Source organism: Cervus canadensis, chromosome 3 (assembly GCF_019320065.1).
Source record: "Cervus canadensis isolate Bull #8, Minnesota chromosome 3, ASM1932006v1, whole genome shotgun sequence".
In the NCBI taxonomy this organism is placed as follows: domain Eukaryota; kingdom Metazoa; phylum Chordata; class Mammalia; order Artiodactyla; family Cervidae; genus Cervus; species Cervus canadensis.
The window spans coordinates 41,654,653-41,676,790 of NC_057388.1; the positions used below are offsets into that span (position 1 = coordinate 41,654,653).

General features: G+C 41.0%; 2 protein-coding genes across 2 annotated transcripts in view; one reads left to right on the forward strand and one right to left on the reverse strand.

The window, feature by feature from the left end:
• FBXL13 (F-box and leucine rich repeat protein 13) overlaps window positions 1-7,133 on the reverse strand; it is a 203,791-nt gene extending 196,658 nt beyond the window's left edge. The window contains exon 1 of the mRNA XM_043462331.1: window positions 6,874-7,133. Coding sequence (XP_043318266.1) covers window positions 6,874-7,089 — 216 coding nt within the window. The 5' untranslated portion in view covers window positions 7,090-7,133. The remainder of the gene's footprint in view (window positions 1-6,873) is intronic.
• ARMC10 (armadillo repeat containing 10) overlaps window positions 7,092-22,138 on the forward strand; it is a 68,541-nt gene continuing 53,494 nt past the window's right edge. Inside the window, exon 1 of the mRNA XM_043462970.1 lies at window positions 7,092-7,591. Within this exon, the coding sequence (XP_043318905.1) occupies window positions 7,453-7,591 (139 nt within the window). The 5' untranslated portion in view covers window positions 7,092-7,452. The remainder of the gene's footprint in view (window positions 7,592-22,138) is intronic.

Genomic DNA, 22,138 nt, shown 5'->3' on the forward strand with positions numbered 1-22,138 from the left:
TTCGGTGCATGTGAGAACAACTGTCCCATCTGTGACACACTGCAGGTGACCAACCTGACTAGACAGCCACTTCACCTTCCCTGTGCTACTCAGACTCTTGCTAAAGTTCCAGAAACTGGGTGCCCGTGGAAACAACAACCTTCTCAGAGACACAATGATCATTTCTGGGTCAAAGGTAATTTTCTCTGACTTATTAAATATGTTAATACATTCTCAACTTGCACTGTCTAAAGTTGCTGCTGCTAAGTCACTTCAGTCGTGTCCGACTCTGTGTGATCCCATAGACGGCAGCCCACCAGGCTCCCCCGGCCCTGGGATTCTCCAGGCAAGAACATTGGAGTGGGTTGCCATTTCCTTCTCCAATGTGTGAAAGTGAAAAGTGAAAGTGAAGTTGCTCAGTCGTGTCCGACTCTTAGCGACTCCATGAACCGCAGCCTACCAGGCTCCTCCATCCATGGGATTTTCCAGGCAAGAGTACTGGAGTGGGGTGCCATTGCCTTCTCCACTGTGTAATGTGGCAGCTACTAATTTCATGTTGCTATTGAGTCAGACACAACTAAGCGACTGAACAATTGAGCACTTCAGATGTGGCTTGTCCAAACTGACATGTGCTGCAAGTATAAAGTACACACATTGTTTTGAAGACAATATGATTTTATATTGAGTCAGTATGAGTCCATATTGAAATGATTATGTTCTGGATAGATTGGTTTGTAGAGAATCTAATGTCACCTATTTCTTTTACTTTAATGTGTCTGTAGGACACCGAAATGGATAAATGCATAGGGTATTAAGGAGAAACTTTGAGCTAGAGACAGCTTCAGAGTCATAGCTGCAAGTGGTTGAAGCTATTGAGGTATTTTCTACCAGCACAGGATAGATGCCCAGCAAATGTTTGCTGATGAAAAATGGTCTAAGGTACCCTTCTTAGCTGTCCACTCTTGCCATCCTGTCCAAGAAAAAAAAAAAAGATCCTAATCTGTTGTTTAAAAAAAAAAAAAAAAGGAACCTGATTAACTTGAATTGAACATAAAATCCAGCAGTCTTTAAGCTGGTGTGCAAATCTCTAGAAGCCCACAAAGGCTTTCCAAGGGGTATGTGAGAGTGAATAGTATAAAGGACTCCCCAGTCTCCAGATCCTCACCTTCTCCACATATTCTTTCCTGAACTTAATTTGCCTCAGGACACATTTTGTGGTTTTCTTTTCCCATTCTTTCCTTTCACAATTGCTTTCTCCTCCTCTACAAAGTGAGGGCCTGTCTCTCATTCATCTGGAATCTGACTACAAATAAAACTGAGTCAGAGAGATTTAGAAACTTGCTCAGACTTACACACTTAGTAATTGGCAACACCAAGAGTCAAACCTAGGCAATCTCATAATAAAATATTAATATAATTCCCTTACATTGCTTCAGACACTTTAGGCTTCAATTATAAATGTCAACTAAACATGGAGTTTATTGGTCCTACACTAGAAATTCTAAAGGTAGATCCTGCTGTAGGGTGAATTTAATCCAGTGACTTACTGACGTCAGGAAAGACCTGATTTCTTTCCATTTTCCCACTCTACCTTCCTTCATCCTAAAACCATCTTCCCACGTGGACACAAGAGAATTGGCGATGGCTCCCAGGGCTACATACTTCCCCACAAACATCCAGAGATGCTAGATCTCTGTCCCAGCATTCCAACCAGCAACCTGACCTAAAATGGTTTAGATCACATCTTGCCCTCCTCCATGATCCTTGCTACCACCTGCCATAGTCACAAACATTATGACCGGGGGAACTTGAATGTGCTAGTTACCATAAGTCAATCAGGGTCCAACCCCAGAGATAAGGATAATCAGCTTCCCTGAAGCACCCAGGCTATGTGGGGAAGAGGTAGTTATGGAATAAGAATGTAAGAAATAATAGGAAGAGGGAAGTAGATGTTGTGTAGGCAGCTTGTTAGTGTCCAGTATACATCTGCACCTGAGGAACATAGAAAAGAAAGGAGAAGGGATATTTACAGAAGGGTTGAGACCCACTTGCTGGGTGATAGTAAACGATATCTTTGTTCAGATAATACTTTGAGATCCAACTTGATCCCAGATTCTTGTATGAACAAGCTGGGTATATCTGATTATATTCCCAAAATGGCCATTACAATATCTCCCATCCCATGAGCTCTTTTTGGATTGTGACTTTGATACACTTCCCATTAAGAAGTGGGGTCTATGTTCCCTCCTCTTGAATCAAGGTGAAAATAATGTTATGTTGACTTCCAAGCCTAGGTCATAAATGATGATATAACTTCTACTTAGTTCTCTCTGGGGACATTTGCTCTTAGAACTGAGCCTCCATATTGTGAGGAAGTCCAAGCAGCCCATGGAGAGGCACATGGAGGAACCAAGCCTCCTGGTTCACAGACCTACCTCTGGCACCAACTTGCCAGGTATGTGAATGAACCATCTTAAAAGTGGATCTTTAACACCCTGCTGATCCACCCTAGATGGTATCACATGGAGCAGGGACAAGCTTTCCCTAAAGATCCTTGCAAGAATTTAAGATTTTTAAGCAAACTAAACCAAATGCTTCATGTTCTTTTAGGCCACGAAGTTTTGTCGTTGTGTTACACAGCAATGAATAATTGATACAGAAAACAAATGATAAATGACTGTATAGCCAGATCAAGCTTGTCATTCCATCCATCCCTAGCTACATACATTAAGATAGAAAACACACAGCCATGACTATCTTTTAACACTTTATTATGGAAAATTTCAAACATATATAAACAATGAACCCCTATGTGCCCATCACCGAGTTTCAACAGCTGTCACCATTCTGTGATTTGTGTGATTCTTTGGGTTAAATCAACATAACATTAATTTCATCTAGATTATATGTTTCCCCATTTTCCACCTGTTCTCTATTATAATATTTTAGGTAAAATCTACATGAATTCAAACGCAGAAATCCTAGTTGTGTAATTCTGACAATGGATACACTTAAATCTCAGTCGTTTTCCAACTTCCCAGAAAGTTCCCTTGTGTAGCCTTCCAGTTAAGCCTTCTGTATCAGTCAGGATCCAGTTAGGAGACAGAAATCACACCAGTAATTTGAATAAAGAATATTTATTCTATTTTAATAACTAAATTCTAATAAATAATTTAATTCAAAGTTGTTCATATTAACAATGATTTTAAATTAATAATAATTAACATGTTAAAGAAAATAGGAAATGATAGACAAAAAGGATGAAAAGATGCAGGATTTTAATTGGAATGTATAAAAAATCAAATGGACATTCTAGAACTGAAAAATGCACTATCTGAAATTAAGAACTCATTTGATATACTTAACAGTAGACTAGACTCAGCACAAAATAGAATCTGTAAACTTGAAGACAATCAATGAAAACTATCCAAACTTAAGCACAGAGGGAAAAGAGAATGGGGGAAAAAACAGAAAAGAACAAAAGAGGCATAGGACCAAGTTAAAAAAAAAGAAAAAGCTAACATATTTATGACGGGAGTCCCAGAAGGAGAAGAGAGAATTAGGTAGAAGCAAAATTTGAAAATGATCAAGAATTCTCTAAAACAGATGAAAAATATGAATCAACTGATTAAGTAAGCCCAGTGAATCAAGTAGGATTAAAAGAAAGAAAATCAGCCTCTATTCAAAAGTTGGCAGGGAAATGATATCCTAAGGAGACAACCAGGTTTTATTCAGAACAGGTAGGTGGAGTTCAGAAGAGGTTAAATATACATGGAAATCTGTGATGAAAGATAATGTATTCCAAAACTTGCAGAAGATGGGTTTTAGAAGAGTTCTAGGCATGGAAAATTGGATCAGGTGAATAGATGGAAAGAAAACAGGTAACCAGGTTAAGGTGGGTATGTGACACTCTCTTGCACCTGCTGGTAATGTGGTAGCAGAGATGAGTGAAGGACTCCTTAGAATAATATTGTCTTAGGCAGTAGGGAGCACTTCTAAGGGCTTCCTTTCTCTGGGGGCAAAGCAGGGTGGTAGGCTGGTGTGGAAGAGATGCTCTCATCCAGAGGAGGAACCAGGGGTGCCTCCAGCAGCTGGGCAGTTTTATGGCAAGTGGAGAGGAAGGCGAGGAGAGGTTACAACTTCCCTGATCCTCAACTCAAGTCCACTTGTGCTACCTGTTCCATGGCCAACTTGGACATAGCTATGACTCAGAATGGCTTCATACTGAATCATAAATACAGTCAGCCCTCTGTATCTGCAGGTTGTTTATTCAACCAAATGTGGGTCCAAAATGACTGGGAAAAAATTCCATTGTTTCAAAAAGCAAAACTTTAATTTTCTATGTGGAGGCAATTATTTACATGGCATTTATACTGGATTAGGTACTATAAGTGATCTAGAGATGATTTATTTAGAGGTGATTTATACAGTAAGATGGAAGTAGGTTGTATGTAAATACTGTGTATGCATAGATTTTAATATCCATGGGGGTCCTGGAACCAAAGCTGAGGATACTAAGGGATGACTGTATTACATCCTTTGAAGAGGCTCTGTCTTCTTCCCCAGCTCTGAGTGTGAGGGCAGTTTCACCCCTCCAGGCCTACTTGCATTGATGATAGTACAAAAATGGTTTCAAAAAGGAAAAATCGATGATCCAGATTTTTCAGGTTCTCCCCATGGAAACTAAAATTCATTTTCTTTATAAAAGTTTGAAATTGTGCACTATGAAGTCAGTCATGTGTTAATATATCTAACCAAGAAAAACGTTTAATAGAAAAAAAAAGATGATTCTGAGAGATAATTGTGCAAACATTCCACTTTCTGGCCCCTACCTCCTACTTTTCCAGCTCCCTCACTCAAATACTTCCTCTACCCTTTTTCATTCACCTCTTACAAACTTCCACTTTCTACCCACATATCAGTATTATGTCTTGTTCTCATATCCCATGCAGTCCTTAGAGTCCTAGGCCCATCACTTTAGGCACTCTCAAAAGCTTAGCTCCCTCCCCACTGCCCTTTCATTATACATGTGTGGCAAACTCCTATCCTGGATGAAACCAACTCTTATTTGTGTACTTAGGTCTGATTTACTGAGTGCTGCTTGAGAAAATCATGCAACTGGGAAGATAAGTAGCAAGCTTTCTACACATTTTCAAATATAATTGTATAGAGGTAAAACATGAATGAAACTCATCATAAAAAAAATTAAAACCATACAGATGTATATGGAGTAAAAGATTAGAGTTCTCCCCTAAAGCTATCCCCCAAAACATTTGCTGTTAATAGTTTGCCATATATTCTATGCATGTATTATTGTCTTATATACATACACACACATATAAAAACACACTTATATACAAATACACATATGCATACAAATATGAAGTCAGATAAGTAGCTAGATTTTAGTAGACACATTTGTTAGGTAATTTGCATTTTTGTCTTAAGGCACAGGTATATATTGTTCTACATAATATCCCATTCCCTTATTTACTATGTTCACTATGTGACAATGTTACAATGAATATACTTGTAAATCCTTCTGGTTACATGAGCAAGTATGTCTCTAAAGTGGATCCTCAGAAGTGGAAATGCTTGGTTTAAGGATATTCATATTTAACATTTTAATAAATATTTGAAAATTACCATCCCAAAAGGAGAGGGCTGTACTGAATTGCCCCCCCATCCCGACTTGCATAGGAGATTACTCCCCGAGCTGGGCTCTCAACACTGCCTTACCCTTCTTCTTTCCTTCCCTGGACTTCTAATTCTCCCTCCTTGTCTGAATAACTTAACTACTCAAAACCCCTTCTACAACCGCCATCTCCTCCCAAACATCCTCATTCTTGACAAACATTTCACCTCATATTTGTAGAGAAAATGGAAGTCACCAGAAGATAATTTTATTGGCTTCCTAACTCGGACATGGGTTTGAGTAAACACCGGGAGTTGGTGATGGACAGGGAGGCCTGGCGTGCTGCGATTCATGGGGTCGCAAAGAGTCGGACACAACTGAGCAACTGAACTGAACTGAACTGAACTCGGAGCCTACAAAGCCTATCCACCCCTTGTCCTTCTTCCTTCCTGTTACAAGGTGGGTGGGGAAGGACAGTCTTTCCTCCTTCCTTCCTGTTACAAGGTGGGTGGGGAAGGACAGTCTTTCCTCCCATTTAAGTCTTGGTTGTGTGGATCTTCCTTTCACACAAATGGCTGACTACTTTCTGGGTCAGGAAGATCCCCTGGAGAAGGAAATGGCAACTCACTCCAGTATTCTTGCCTGGAAAACCCCATGGACAGAGGAGCCTGGTGGGCTACAGTCCATGGAATCACAAAAAGTCAGACACGACTGTGTGACTTCACTCACCTTCTATCTAAAGATCTCAGTTTCCACTCCTCAGCTAACCTCAATCTATTTTCTGCCTTCATCACTCCATTGAAAACCCACACTTACTTTGGGCCAAATCCACTACAACTTTTCAAGTCTTTATCTTAGGTGACACTATTGCCCACTTTCTTCATAAGGCCACACTCTCCTGCTTTTCTTCCTCTATCTCCAACGCATTTCATTCTCACTCCTCTAGCCCTTAGTTCCTCTTGTCCAAACCTTAAAAGCTGGAGTTTGGGGTTTCTGTCCTGAGGCCTTTTCCCCTTTCTCCCTGGGAGATGTCACTCATTCCCACCCCCCTCCCCTTTCAGCCACCATCACCCCGCTGTCTTCTACTCTGATCTGTGTGTTCAGCCCAGACCGCCGCCCTGTCCAAAGCTGACTTCATCTCTCCCCTTTTCGCTCCCCTTAACCTCCACTTCCTCTCTTCGCCAAATTCCAGTCCCTCCTCTGGGAATTCTCTGCCCCTTCTTCCCTTTTCTAACTCCGCCGCCACGTGGCTCCAGTACCTCGCAGACCTGAGGAATGTAGTTCTCCTTGAAGTATTTCCTCAGCCTGGGGCTGGCCCGGCGCAGCGAGGCCATGACCTGAGGCCCTACTGAAAAGCTGCGCTGCTCGGTGGCCCTCCCCACGCCGGGAGCAGCAAGAGCCACTCCGGAGCGAGGGGCTAGCGCGTCCCGGCGTTGCCACGGCAACCGCGCGACGTAGAAGGCGGGGCTACGCATTGCGTTGCTTCGCGCCCTCAGTGGCCTGCCGGGAAGAGAGGCGGGCCTCGGCCCCGGGCAGGGAGCTGCCTCCGGGCGTCCGGGGCGGCCCCCGGCGTGTGCTCTTGGGCGGTGCAGTGCTTGCTGCGCTTCACCCAGTCTAGATCGCCTCCAGCCGTGCCCCGCCCATTCCCCAGGAAGCCGCCGGGAAGCTTACGGGCTGAGTGGACTCTTTCACTTTTCAGCGGGGCGGTTTCTGAGAGGCGGAGCTCAGTCGCCCATTTCCTTTCTCCGGCGGCGCAATCCCGGGCGGCGGCGCCTGGACCCGCTGGCTTCGGACACTCCCGCGCCGGGCCCAGCGCTGTGCGCGGCCCCAGAGGTAGCATGGGCGGCGCCCGGGACGTGGGCTGGGTGGCGGCGGGCCTGGTCCTCGCGGCCGGCGCCTGCTACTGCTTCTACAAGCTGACGCGGGGCCGGAGACGAGGCGGCCGCAGGCTTCGGCTGCGCCCCTCGCGGTCCGCAGGTGAGGCCACGGGATCCCTGGCAGGTGGCGGGGACTGGGACTGGGGCTTTCCCTGGATGAGGGGTTGAAAAAGCTTCCCGTCATTGTGTATGATCCTTTAATGTGTTTGCTTGGAAGCTCTTGGCTTCCTTGCTGCTGCTAAGTCGCTTCAGTCGTGTCCGATTCTGTGCGACCCCACAGACGGCAGCCTATTAGGCTCCTCTGTCCCTGGGATTCTCCAGGCAAGAATACTGGAGTGGGTTGCCATTTCCTTCTCCAATGCATGCATGCACGCTAAGTCGCTTCAGTCGTGTCCGACTCTGTGCGACGCCATGGACAGCAGCCCACCAGGCTCCTCTGTCCACGGAATTCTCCAGGCAAGAATACTGGAGTGGGTTGCCGTTTCCTTCTCTATGGCTTCCCTGTTCTGGGAGTAAATAAGAACCCCAGCCAGGGAGGGAGGTTGGTGAGAAGGGCGAGGTCGGAAAGCCCAAGTGCAAAAGGTGGATCTTCCTCTTAATTGGATGAGTGTAGAGCTTGGTTCCCTACCTTCATTTCTTTTTTTGAAAATACCAGGATGGAAAATTGCTGTAACTTTCTTGCCCAAGTCTGGTGGCACAGAGGAGGATTAAGTTTCCCAGAAGTGTGTTGATTGCCTTTCGCGTTAAATCTTGCTCCTGACCTTTTTGTTACCAGAGAGTTTCTCCTGAGTGTGCGTGGGGTGTTGCCCGGCCTGCAGCGATAGGTGAAATTCTGCATGCGGTTAGCCTGGAAGAAGGGACACCTGAGGGGCAGCTCTGAGAGGAGGTACTTTGAAGTCACCGTGGTCTATGTATAAGCAAAGTTTGCGAGACAGGAGATACAGATATAGCTATGTATATCAAATCAGAATGCTTGTCTGCATGCAGGACAACCCTCTTGGTGGACAAGTGCATGATAAAGTTTGGGTCCAAAAGTTGATTGGTCCTTTCAAGATTCTAACAATTTGCTCATGTTCTGAGGGGATATTTCAGGTCATGGGAGTTGTTACAGAAATTATTAAAAAATAAAATCTGCCAACCAAGAAATTCCTCTCTACAAATGTGGGAAAGAACTAAATAGTTTTATTATCAAATAAGCATTTAACCAGATGGCTATGCACATCACGAGCAGTCTGCTAGTGGGATTGCGAAGACTGAATTCTCACCACTTTTAGTATCTACGCAGGTGCAACCTGTTTCATATTATGTAGGTACCCTCATGATAAACAGTAATTTGTCCTTAAGAGGACTTAACTGAACCATTTGCTACACATGGTTCTCTCTAAATTCACTGGTAGTGAGATGGTGTTTGTGTTAATTACTCTTATATAAAAGGAAAAAATAAGACTTGTCAGTGTCTTTATAACCATGTAGTCACAACATAGAACTAAGTACCAAGCTCAGACTCAAACGGATAAGGATATGGGGACTCCTTCCTTGATTTTTACACTTCAAACAGATGACATCAAAGCCACTGAGAAAGACTTCTTAAGGTTGTAAACCAGCAAGAGGCTTAGCTTTCTAAAAGATGTACATTCATACTAAAAGGACAAAGGAGTTACAGTTAGAAGTTTGCTCAAGGAAATCGTCACAAAAAAGGGAGTAGGCACAAGGAGAAGAGAATCCATTTTTTAAAAGATTTGTACTTATTCTTGCTGCCAAAGCTTAATTTGTTGTCTTTGTGTCAGAGATATTTCTGTGTAAGTGTTTAGTCAGGTGACCTGAACCCAGATACCTACTAACTTATACTTACTGAAAAAGACGAAACTGACAGTCTTACTACTTCCCCAAATCATTACCATGGTCAGACAGCTTACAAAATAAGTTGTTCACAGTCCCTCCTGTTGGTCATTTATTGGACTGGAACCTGGTGGTCTATAGTCGATGATGAGAGAGTGAAAGAAGGAAAGAGGCTAATATTCCCCGGGTTACACAGCCGACTTTTGCGCTACAGGGAATCAGCCAGAAATAGAGAAAGACAGACAGACAGATAGACACGGGGACCCAAGCTCTGATGGAGCAAAGGTTTTAATCAACATGGTGTGAGCATATATACTGTCTTACAAGGTAGTTATTCTCAGCAAAGATAAAGATTAAAATTCCAGACTTAAAAAACATAAGGCGATCCATGTTAAAGAGAGAGAGTTGTAAACAATCACTTTTACTGTATGGTTCGTAAGAAGGAAGAGGGTACTTACCACTGTATTGAAAAACTATCGAAGGAGATGCCTGGATTCCTCAGCCCCGGGAAAGGCTTGCCTTTCATCTTAACTCCTGAATATTCAGGAATTAATAAGGAATAGAGGATTCCTATCAGATCCAAAACAGCGCACAGGAAGCCTCCTGTTAAATGCTTCCTGACAAGTCCCCCTATTTTATTATATTTGTAAAAAAAAAAAAAAAAAAAGGGTCCTGATCAATTGAGTCTGGTTAATATTAACCAACCTTGTAGAAAGGCAACGATAAACAACAAATACAATTATCAAGATAATCACCAAAGTTCCAGTTCCAGACCGGATGCTGTGGGTAATACTTTGAAACCATTCTCGTGGGTCTGGCCCAGATAGTTTGTTCAGCTAAAGTTTCCAAATTAGTGGAAGAGGGCAGATGTGTAGAAGAAGTTTCAAAGATTTCCTTTTGCAGTAATTGTACATTCAGAGAGGCATTATCATGTAAATGAAATTTGATTTGTTCCCAGTTGTAGGTATTATGATTGAAATGAACAGGGGTAACACAAAATTGGCAGTTAATAGAAGTTACAGAACGTAAAGTCTTATTAAATTGTAAATTTCCTATGGCTATAACAAAAGGAACTGGGACACAGGCCTGTATAAAATATGACTGATTATAGCGAAAGAAATAGTTACTATGACCACGACTGGTCCCTGTGAAATGTCCGGTCTAAGTCCCAAGTTCTTCGGTGCTGGCAGCAAGTTTCCATATGTCCCATTGTTCAGGCCCAATTTGTTTATCGAGGACGATTTGAGGAGGTGGAGTGGATGCCATTCCACAGTCAAGCCAGCCAAGAAGTCCTTTGTCATGGTAATGTTTCATTTGTAACCTTTAAATAATGTTTTTTGTTCTTTCCCTAAAGTTTCAGTAGTGTAAACATGGTTTACATACAAAGGGCAGCAATGTCCAAAAGTCTTCTTTTGGAGGCAGGACGAAAGCCCAAGTTTGTCGACTAACGTTAAAGCATAATTTTGCTGGGCCCAAGCACAGTGAAAGGACTTCATAACCTAAAGAAATGTTAATTAGTTTTCCCTCCTCCCCAGGGTGTGAGGGTTCCAGGGAGGGGGTATATGGGTGGAGTCATTAGTTGATATGATCGGTCTTTTCTCCGTCCATTTTATGACCTATAATAAAGGGAGGTTGGGTAAGAAAGCCCAGTCAAGTTTGGGAGGCACAGGCTAGCAGGCTGAGCATTGTCAGGAAAGTGTATTCAGGACTCCAAGGCATTCCCTGTTGAGAGACCAAATTTTCAGCTTGATTAGTAAGGGTTTTTATCTGTCCTCAAGAGGGGAGGTCATAGGATTGATGCTGTCAAGGGCAGTGCTTCCTGGAGATCTTTAGAGCCGCCATGGCCCGTATTGGAATTTCTTCCTCCTGGGGTTCTTGTTGTTTCATCTTCATTTTGAATGTCGGGGGCCCCCTTGGGTCAAATCTTTCGGAGAGGAAGCCATGTGAGTTCATTGGATCCATCTGGGGAAATACAAGCATATCCCTTTCCCTGTAAGATTAGTTTCCCAGATTTCCATTGTTTATTGAACCCGTCTTGATACCAAATGGGCAGAGGAAGAGAAGTGTCCTTTAATTCCTTCGAAAATGTCTTTCTGGCCTTGTTAAAATATTTCCCTGTGGTAGGTTTAAAAAATTTAAAACAAATAAAGCTGTATTAACAATAGTTATAGGTTTAGAAAATATCTTATGTTGGAATCTAGTAAAGTCTGCTTTAGATAAGGAAGACAGTAGTGTTCCTGTGTATTCCCCCTTCTTTAATTTTTTTATTTGTAACTTTAGTGATGTGTTCGTTCGACAGTGTCTTGTGTCTGTGGATTATTAGGAATACCTGTAATATATTTAATAGAAAAAGATTTTAAAAATTGTTTAAAGTGTCTAGAAATATAGGCAGGGCCATTGTCTGTTTTAATAGAACTAGGAGTTTATGGTGGAGGTTTCTATATTTTTTAACAAAAAAAACAATGTATAGAGTCAGAGACTATATTAATGGGGTAAGGATGTAGGCAAATAACTTGAATTCATTTTGTTGAGCAGAATGAAATTTAGTATAAAAGACTTTATATTTTTTAAGAGACTAGAATGAAGCTTTGGTGTTTTTAGTCCCATCTATATAAAAGAAATGCAAGAAATAATAAATTTTTTAGAAAAGCTATTTGGAAATCAGTAGAAGTTTGCAATGTGTTCTCAAATTGAGATTTATCATATATAACTACTAGCAATCTGCTAATTAGAGAAAGGAAATGTCTCAAAACTCAGATAGCACCCCGGCCCCTCACCCACAACATGCATTTTGAGATAACCTTGGCACCAGGTGAGTTGTCCCAGGCCATAAAATGATTGACATGAATCTTGAAGAAAGGCAGATTACCATACAAATAGTTTTGTTTACATAGATTAGGGGAACAATATCTGAGTATAACATACTGGCTTGTCAAGTAGGTTCTGAGCCATTAGGCGGAACCGACTTGAAGACAGAGTCTGGGGTAAATGTATAGCATATTAACATAGCTTAAGACAAACACTTCCATAAGAAAAGTGCATTGGTTAACTAAGGGTTTGAGAATAGTTAACTTCAAGTGAAACCAGGTGTCATTATGGCAACACAATATTTTAAGAGAAACCTCCTTTTAAATTTGTAGAGAAGGAAAAAAAAAAGAAATATCGCTAGTTTGTTTCCTCCTGCCACTTAAGAGAGATAAAAATGTCTGACACTTGCAGCCTATTTTCTCCATTTGGAGACCCCTGGCCTTCCTGCCTGTTAAGTCAAACTAGATTGGCCAAGTAAAAGACTGAAGGTTTGTGGGGGCAGGGGCCCAAAAAGTCTGGTAGGTATTCTAGAGGGGACTGCTTGAGGGTAAAGGAGAACGTCATTTAGGGCTGGTATATCGACGGCAGCACTGCCAGATGTTGAGGGTTTGAGGGAAAAGATGGAATTTGCCCCTGGTTTTTGTTGAAGGGGATCTGGGGGGGTCTCCTGCTTGGAGTTTTCTGGAATAGGTTTTCCTTCAATGTCAAATTTAGATTTACATTCTTTGGCCTAATGCATTTTTCTGTGGCAACGGGGGCAGACTTTTGGAGGTTTTTTTTTTTTTTTTAAACTTTTCTTAGGGAAGTCCCTTTTTAAATGGTTTTTATCTCCACATGTAAAGCATCCTCTATTTTCCTTTTCTTAAGGCAGCAGCCATTTTTCAGCTAGCATTTACATCTTTTGAGTTTCTGATCTTATATTGTGACAAGCCTTCAAATAATCAAAACTAGTCCCTGTCTCACGAATTGAGGCTATAGCCCTTTGACATTCCTGATTTGCATTTTCATAAACAAGTAATTTTTTTCGTTGTCTTTTAGCTTTTTTCTTTCTTTCTTTTTTTAATTACACTATGGGCTTAAGGGAGTCGTTGCCAGAATCATTAGGTTCTATCAAGGGAGAGACTTTGGGATTTGTGCCCGCTGGCAGGGGAGGAGCACTTGGAGCAACTGGGGCAGGGTTAGTGGGAAAATTCTGCAATATCTTATGTTGTTCTAATTGGGCCTTTTGTAAGGCTTCATCGTTTAATTCATATTCATGTACTAAGTGTTCTGCTTGTTGCTGAATATCAGGAGGGCTAGAATTACCTTGGAATGGCAGAATCACAGCTTCAGTGAGAGCCCATAGGGGCCAGAAATCTATCAGAATATTTTTCTCTGTCTGACGGCTCGTTCAACATTCTCTTTGACCTGATGCCAAATTTCTAAATCAAAACTACCTTCATCAGGGAACCAAGGGATACATTCAACCACTGTCTGAAGGCAAGCCTCTATTCACTGGTGTGAAACCGAAAATCCTTGAACTTTAAATAAGTGATGAAGTAAAGTAGAAAAGTGAGGGGGCTTTCCAGCCGATTGACCCATGTCTTAGTACTTACCGGCCTCAATAGACCCTCTGGGGTCACTCCGTCTGAATCTGCCATGTGTACCAGAGTCCCTCTTCGGGCGCCACTTGTTGGTCCTTTATTGGAGAACCTGGTGGTCCGGGGTCGATGGTGAGAGAGTGAAAGAAGGAAAGAGGCTAATATTCCCTGGGTTACACAGCCGGCTTTCACACTCCAGGGAATCAGCCAGAAATAAAGAGAGAAAGACAGACAGACAGATAGACACGGGGACCCAAGCTCTGATGGAGCAAAGGTGTTTTAATCAACATGGTGTGAGCATATATACTGTCTTACAAGGTAGTTATTCTCAGCAAAGATAAAGATTAAAATTCCAGACTTAAAAAACATAAGGCGATCCATATTAAAGAGAGAGAGTTGTAAACAATCACTTTTACCGTATGGTTCGTAAGAAGGAAGAGGGTACTTACCACCGTATTGAAAAACTGACAAAGGAGATGCCTGGATTCCTCAGCCCCGGGAAAGGCTTGCCTTTCCTTTTAACTCCTGAATATTCAGGAATTAATAAGGAACAGAGGATTCCTGACAGATCCAAAACAGCACACAGGAAGCCTCCTGTTAAATGCTTCCTGACACCCTTCCTGAAGCTATTTTTTTTTTCCTTTGAAGAAGATTTAAGAAATACCCATTTTGTCAGAATCATCCTTATATTTTGCATGGTTATCTTTTTTTTAATTGAAATAAACATTGTATTAGTGTTAGATAAACAGCAAAATGATTTTAAATTTATTTGAATTGCAAAATGATCTCCATAAGTTTAGTTGACATCTGTCACCACAAATTTTCTTCTAATGAGAGCTTTTAAGATTTATTCTCTTAGCAACTTTCAAGTATACAACACAGTATTATTAACTATAGTCACCAAGCTCTTTATTACTATAAGTACTTATTGCCCTTATAACTGGAAGTTTGTACACTTTGACCAAAATCTTCCCATTTCCTTCGGCCCTCAGCCACTGGCAACCACCATGACACTCTCTGTTTCTATGAGTTAAGAGTGTTTTTTTTTATATTCCACATCAAAGTGAGATAATTCTGTACTTGTCTTTCATTTGTTTGACTTATTTCAGTGGACATCATGCCCTCAGGGTCCATCCATGTTGTCATAGTGGCAGGATTTCCATCTTTCTTTTGGCTGAATAACATGCCATTGTATGTATGTGCGAGTGTGTGTGAGTGAGTGTGTTACCATGTTTTATGTATATATTCGTCCATCGATTGACACAGAGGTTGTTTCCCTGTCTTGACTATTGTAAATAATGCTATAGTGAACATTGGGGTGCAAATATCTTTTCAAGGTAGAGGTTTTGTGGAATCATGAAGTGGAATTGTTAGATCATGTGATAGTTCTATTTTTAATTTTTTGAGGAACCTCCATATTTTCCATAGTGGTTGGAAATTTGCTTTCCCACCAACAGTGCACAAGCATTCTCTTTTCTTTACATCCTCACCAGCATGTGTTTTGTCCTTTGAAGAAAGCCATTCTGACAGGTATGAGGTGATAGGTAACTGTGGTTTTGGTTTGCATTTCCCTGAAGATTAGTGATGTTGAACCCCTTTAAATGTACTTCCTGGTCGTTTGAATGTCTTTCAAAAAAGATCCATTCAGAACCTCTCCCCATTTTGTAATCAGATTGCTTCCTTTTGTTTTTTCTTACTGAGTTACATGAAGATTTTAAGTATATTTTAGGTATTAACCATGTATCAGATACATGATTTGCAAATGTTTTCTCCAATTTCATAGGTTGCCTTTTCATTTTGTTAATGGCTTCCTTTGCTGTACAGAAGATTTTTTAATGTAATTCCACTTGTTTATTTTCCTTTTGTTGCTTCTGCTGCTGTTGTTTAGTTGCTAAGTTATGTCTGACTCTTTTGTGACCCATGGACTGTAGGCCACCAGGCTCCTCTGTCCATGAGATTTCCCAGACAAGAATGGAGTAGGTTGTTATTTCCTTCAGGGGTTCTTCCCAACCCAGAGATCAAAACCACTTTTCCTGCATCAACAGGCAGATTCTTTACCAATGAGTCACCAGGGAAACCCTTTGTTGCTTCTATTTTTTGGTCAAATTCAAAAAATCATGTTAAGACCAGTGTTAAGAAGCTTACCGTCTATGTTTTTTAGGAGTTTTAAGTTTTCAGGTCTTATATTCAAGGCTTTGATCCATTATGAGTTGACTTTGTGTATTGTGTAAGATAATGGTCCAGTTTGATTATTTTGCATGTAGCTGTCTAGTTTGCCAAGCACCATTTATTGAAGAGACTGTTCTTTCCCCAGGTATATTACTGGCTCCTTTATCATAAATTAATTGATCATATACATGAGGGTTTATTTCTGGGCTGTCTGTTCTATTCTGTTGATCTTTGTGTCTCTCTCCCCTGCCCCAGTACCATACTGTTTTGAGTACTATAACTTTGTAGTATATTTTGAATTCAGGAAGCATGATGTTTCCAGTTTTTGTCTTAACATTACTTTGACTATTTGCGATTTTTTTTAGTTCCATAAAGATTTGGGGTTGTTTTATTTCTGGAAAATTGGCATTGGAATTTTGATACCTCTTGCTTCCTTGGTGGCTCAGATGGTAAAGTATCCTTCTGTAATGCAGGAGACCTGGATTAGATCCTTGGGTCAGGAAGATCCCCTGGAGAAGGAAATGGCAGCCCACTCCAGTATTCTTGCTTGGAGAATTCTATGGACAGAGGAGCCTGGTGGGCTACAGTCCATGGGGTTGCAAAGTATTGGACATGACTGAGCAACTAACACACTTTGGGTGGTATGGACATTTTAGCAATAATAAATCTTCCTACCCCTGAGCATAAGTTTGTTTGCATTTATTTGTATCATCTTCCATTTTTTCCATCAGTGTCTTATAGTTTTTGGTGTACAAGTGTGTCACCTCCTTGATTAAATTTATTCCTGGATATTTTTTTCTTTTTGATGCCATTACAAATGGGGTTGTTTTCTTAATTTCTCTTTTTTATAATTTGTTTTTGTGCAGCTGATTTATTTTTCAATTTTTATTTATTTGTTTGTTCATTTTTGGCTGTGTTTGGTCTCCCTTGCTCTGTGCAGGCTTTCTCTAGTTGTGGTGAGCAGGGGCTACTCGCTAGTCGCAGTGCACAGGCTTCTCATTGTGGTTGCTGCTCTTGTTGCAGAGCACAGGCTCTAGGAGTGTGTAGGCTTCAGTAGTTGCAGTGCACAGGCTTACTTGCTCTGTGGCATGTGGAATCCTCCAGGACCAGGGATCAAACCCATGTCCCTTGCATTGGCAGGCAGACTCTCATCCACTGCACCACCAGGAAAGTCCACAACTGATTTTTTTTTTTTTTTTAATATTGAATTTGTATCTTGCAACTTTGCAGAATCCGTTTATTGGTTCTAGCAGTTTTTTAGTGGAGTCTTCAGAGTTTTCTCTGTATGTCATCTGTAAATAAAGTTTTACTTCTTGCTTTCTGATTTGGATGCCTTTTATTTATTTTTCTTATTGAGTTGCCCTGGCTAGGACTTCCAATACTATGCTGAATAAAAGTGATGAGAGTGGGCCTACTTGTCTCGTTTCTCAGAAAGCTTTCAGTTTTTCACTGCTGAGTATGATGTTAACTGTGGGCTTTTCATATATGACCTTTATTATGTTGAGGTACATTCCCTCTATGGGGCTTCCTTGGTGGATCAGTGGCAAAGAATCTGCCTGTTTAATGCAGGAGAAGCGGGTTTGATCCCTTAGTAGGGAAGATCCCCTGGAGAAGGAAATGACAACCTACTCCAGTATTCTTGCCTGCAAAATCCCGTGGACAGAGGAGCTTTGCAGGCTCCAGTCCATGGGGTTGCAAAAGAGATATGACTTAGTGACTAAACACCAACGGCAACATTATCTCTGTACCCACTGTCGAGAGTTTTTATCAGGAGTGAATGTTAGATATTGTCAAATGCTTTTTCTCCATCTGCTGAGATAATTATGTGATTTTTATTCATTTTATTACTGTGATGTAACACAGTATTGATTTGCAGATATTGAACCACTCTTGCATATCAGGAATAAATCCCACTTGATCATTGTGTAGATCCTTTAATGTGTTCACTGATATTCTGTTGAGAATTTCTGCATCTATATTCTGAGTATGTCGACCTGTAATTTTCTTTCCTTGTGGTGTCTTTGTCTGATTTTGGTATCAGGGTAATACTGGCCTTGTAAAATAAGTTTGAAAGTGTTCTCTTCTACTTTTTTGGAAGAGTTTGAGAAGGACTTGTATTATTTCTTCTTTAAATTTTTGGTAGAACTCACCAGTGAATCCATCTGGTCCTGAACTTCTGTTTTTAAGGCAAGTTTTTGATTACAGATTCAGTTTCCTTACTGGTAATTGTTCTGTTCAGATTTTCCATTTCTTCATGATTCAGTTTTGGTGAGTTTTATGTTTCCAGAAATGTATCTCTTTCTTCTAGGTTGTCCAGTTTGCTGGTGTGTGATAGTTCTTAGTAGTCTCTTAACGATCCTTTGCATCCTGTGGTATCGGTCGTAATGTCTCCTCTTTCTGTTCTTGTTTGAGTCCTCTCCTTTTCTTGGTAAGCCTAGCTAAAGGTTTGTTTATTTTATCTTAAAAAAAAAAAAAAGCAGCTCTTGGTTTCATTGATCTTTCCTGTTGCCTTTCTTGTCTCTATTTCGTTCACTTCTGCTCAGAAATTTGTTATTTTCTTCCTTCGTCTAACGTTGGACATTGTTGTTTGTTTTTCTGGTTCCTTGAGGAGCAGTAAAGTTCGGTTGTTTGACATCTGTCTTGTTTCTTATGTAGGCATTTATTGCTATGAAATTCCCTCTGAGAACTGGCTTTGGTATATCCCATATATTTTGGTATGTTGTATTTCCATTTTATTGCTTTATTTATTTTAATTTATTTTTAATTGGAGAATAATCAGTTTATAGTGTTGTGTAGTTTTATGCCAGACAACTATGTGAATCAGCCATGTTGTAGGTATTGTTTCTTCGCACAGTAGTGTCTTGAGTCTTTGGACCCCATGGACTGTAGCACGCCAGGCTTCCTTGTCCCTCACTGTCTCCCAGAGGTTGCTCAAACTGATGTCCATTGAGTCGATGATGCCGTCCAACCACCTTATCCTCTGTTGCCCCCTTCTTGTCCGGCCCTCAAATCTTTCCTGAGGTCCTTTCCAATGCGTTGGCTCCTCACATCAGGTGACCAAAGTATTGGAGCTTCAGCTTCAGTCCTTCCAATGAATATTCAGGTCTGATTTTCTTTAGGATTGACTGGTTTGATCTCCTTGCTGTCCAAGGGGCTCTCAAGAGTCTTCTCCAGCACCACAATTCCAAAGCATTAGTTCTTCAGCCGTCACCTTTCTTTGGGCTTCCCTGGTGGCTCAGCTGGTAAAGAATCTGCCTGCAATGGGGGATACCTCGGTTTGATCCTTGGGTTGGGAAGATCCCCTGGAGAAGAGAAAGACTTCCCACTCCAGTATTCTAGCCTGGAGAATTCCATGGACTGTGTAGTCCATGGGGTGGCAAAGAGTCAGACATGACTGAGTAACTTTCACTTTCAGCTTTCTTTATGGTCCAAATCTCATTCATACGTGACTACTGAAAAAATTATAGCTTTGACTATACGGACCTTTATTGGCAAAGTAATGTCTCTACTTTTTAATACACTGTCCAGATTTATCATAGCTTTTCTTTCAAGGAGCAAGCATCTTTTAATTGCATGGCTGCAGTCACCATCTTCAGCAATTTTGGAGAGCCCAAGAAAATAAAATCTGTCACTATTTCTACTTTTTCCCTCTCTATTTGCCATGAAGAGATGGGATTAAATGCCATGTTCTTAGATTTTTGAAAGTTTGAGTTTTAAGCCAGCTCTTTCATTCCACTCTTTCACCTTCATCAAAAGGCTCTTTAGTTCCTCTTTGCTTTCTGCCATTAGAGTGATATCATCTGCATATCTGATGTTGTTGTTATTTCTCCTGGCAATTTTGATTGCAGCTTGTGATTCATCCAGTCCAGCGTTTCTCATGATGTACTCTGCATAGAAGTTAAATAAGCAGGGTGACAATATACAGCTTTGATGTACTCCTTTCCCAATTTTGAGCCAGTCTGTTGTTCCATGTCTGGTACTAACTGTTGCTTCTTGACCTGTATATAGGTTTCTCAGGAGGCCAGTAAGGTGGTCTGGTATTCCCATCTCTTGAAGAATTTTCCACAATTTGTGGTGATCCACACAAAGGTTTTAGTGTAGTCAATGAAGCAGAAGTAGATGTTTTTCTGGCATTCTTTTGTTTTTTCTATGATCCATTGGAGTTGACAGTTTGATCTCTGGTTCTTCTGCCTTTTCTAAATCCAGCTTGTACATGTAGGAGTTCTTGGTTCATGTACTGTTGAAGCCTAGCTTGGAGAATTTTGACTATTACCTTGGTAGCATGGAAATGAGTGCAGCTGTCTGGTAGTTTGAACATTCTTTGACATTGCCCTTCTTTGAGCTTGGAATGAAAACTGACCTTTTCCAATCCTGTGGCCACTGCTGAGTATTTTTAATTTGCTGACATATTGAATGCAGCACTTTAACAGCATCATCTTTCAGGATGTGAAATAGCTCAGCTGAAATTCCATCACCTCCACTAGCTTTGTTCATAGTAATGCTTCTTAAGACCCACTTGACTTCACACTCCAGGACGTCTGGCTCTAGGTTTGTGACCACATCATCGTGGCTATCTGGGTCATTAAGACCTTTTTTTGTACAGTTCTGTGTATTCTTGCCACTTCTTAGTCTCTTCTTCTGTTAGGTCCTTGTTGTTTCTGTCCTTTATGTGCACATCTTTGTGTGAAATGTTCCCTTGGTATCTCTAGTTTCCTTGAGGAGATCTCTAGTCTTTCTTATTCTATTGTTTTCCTCTCTTTCTTTGCACTATTCTCTTAAGAAGGCTTTTGTATCTCCTTGCTGTTCTCTGGAACTCTGTATTCAGTTGGATTTATCTTTCCCTTTCTCCTTTGACTTTCTCTTGTTTTCTCAGCTATTTGTAAGGTTTTCTCAGACAACCACTTTGCCTTCTAGCATTTGTTTTTCTTGGGAATGGTTTGGTCACCATCTCCTGTACAGTGTTACTAACCTCTGTGCATAGTTCTTCAGACACTCTGTCTACCAGATCTAATCCCTTGCATCTATTCATCACCTCCACTGTATAATCATGAGGAATATGATATAGGTCATACTTGAATGGTCTAATGGTTTTCCCTACTTTCTTCAATTTAAGCTTGAATTTTACAATAAGGAGCTGATTATCTGAGCTTCTCCATATTTGGCTGCAAAGAATATAATCAGTCTGATTTCAGTATTGACCATCTGGTTATGTCCACGTGTAGAGTCATCTCTTGTGTTGTTGGAAGAGGGTGTTTGCTATGACCAGTGTGTTCTCTTGGCAAAGCTCTGTTAGCATTTGCCCTGCTTCATTTTGTACTCCCAAGGTCAAACTTGCCTGTTACCCCACGTATCTTTTGACTTCCTACTTTTGCATTCCAATCCCCTATGATGAAAGGACATCTTTTTTGTGTGTTAGTTCTAGAAAGTCTTGTAGGTCTTCGTAGAACCTTTTGACAACAGCTCCTTCAGCATTAGTGATTGGGGCATAGACTTGGGTACTGTGCTGTTGAATGGTTTGCCTTTGAAACAAACAGGGATCATTCTGTCTTTTTGAGATTGCACCCAAGTACTGAATTTTGAACTCTTTTGTTGACTATGAGGGCTACTCCATTTCTTCTAAGGAATTCTTGCCCACAGTAGTAGATATAATGGTCATATGAATTAAATTTGCCCATCCCTGTGCATTTTAAAATGTTCATTGATTCCTAACGTGTTGATGTTTACTCTTGCCACCTTCTGCTTGACAACATCCAATTTACCTTGATTTATAGACCTAATATTCCAGGTTCCTATGCAATATTATTCTTTACAGCTCAGACTTTACATTCACCACCAGACACATCCACAACTGAGCGTTGTTTCTGCTTTGGCCCAGCCTCTTCATTCTTTCTGGAGCTATTTCTGCTTTCTTTCCCAGTAGCATATTGGACACTTACAGACCTGTGGGGCTTATCTTCCACTGTTGTATCTTTTTGACTTTTCATATTGTTCATGGGATTCTTGAGGCAAGAATACTGAAGTGGTTTTCCATTCCCTTCTCCAGTGAACCACATTTCGTGAGAACTCTCCACTATGACCCGTCTGTCTTGGGTGGCCCTGCATGGCATGGCTCATAGCTTCATTGAGTTACACAAGCCTGTGATCAGTGTGATCATTTTGGTTAGCTTTCTGTGATTGTGGTTTTTATTCTGAAGACTGTGTTTGATTATAGTTCTTGCTTCTTCTGTCTGCCCTCTGATGGATAAGGATAA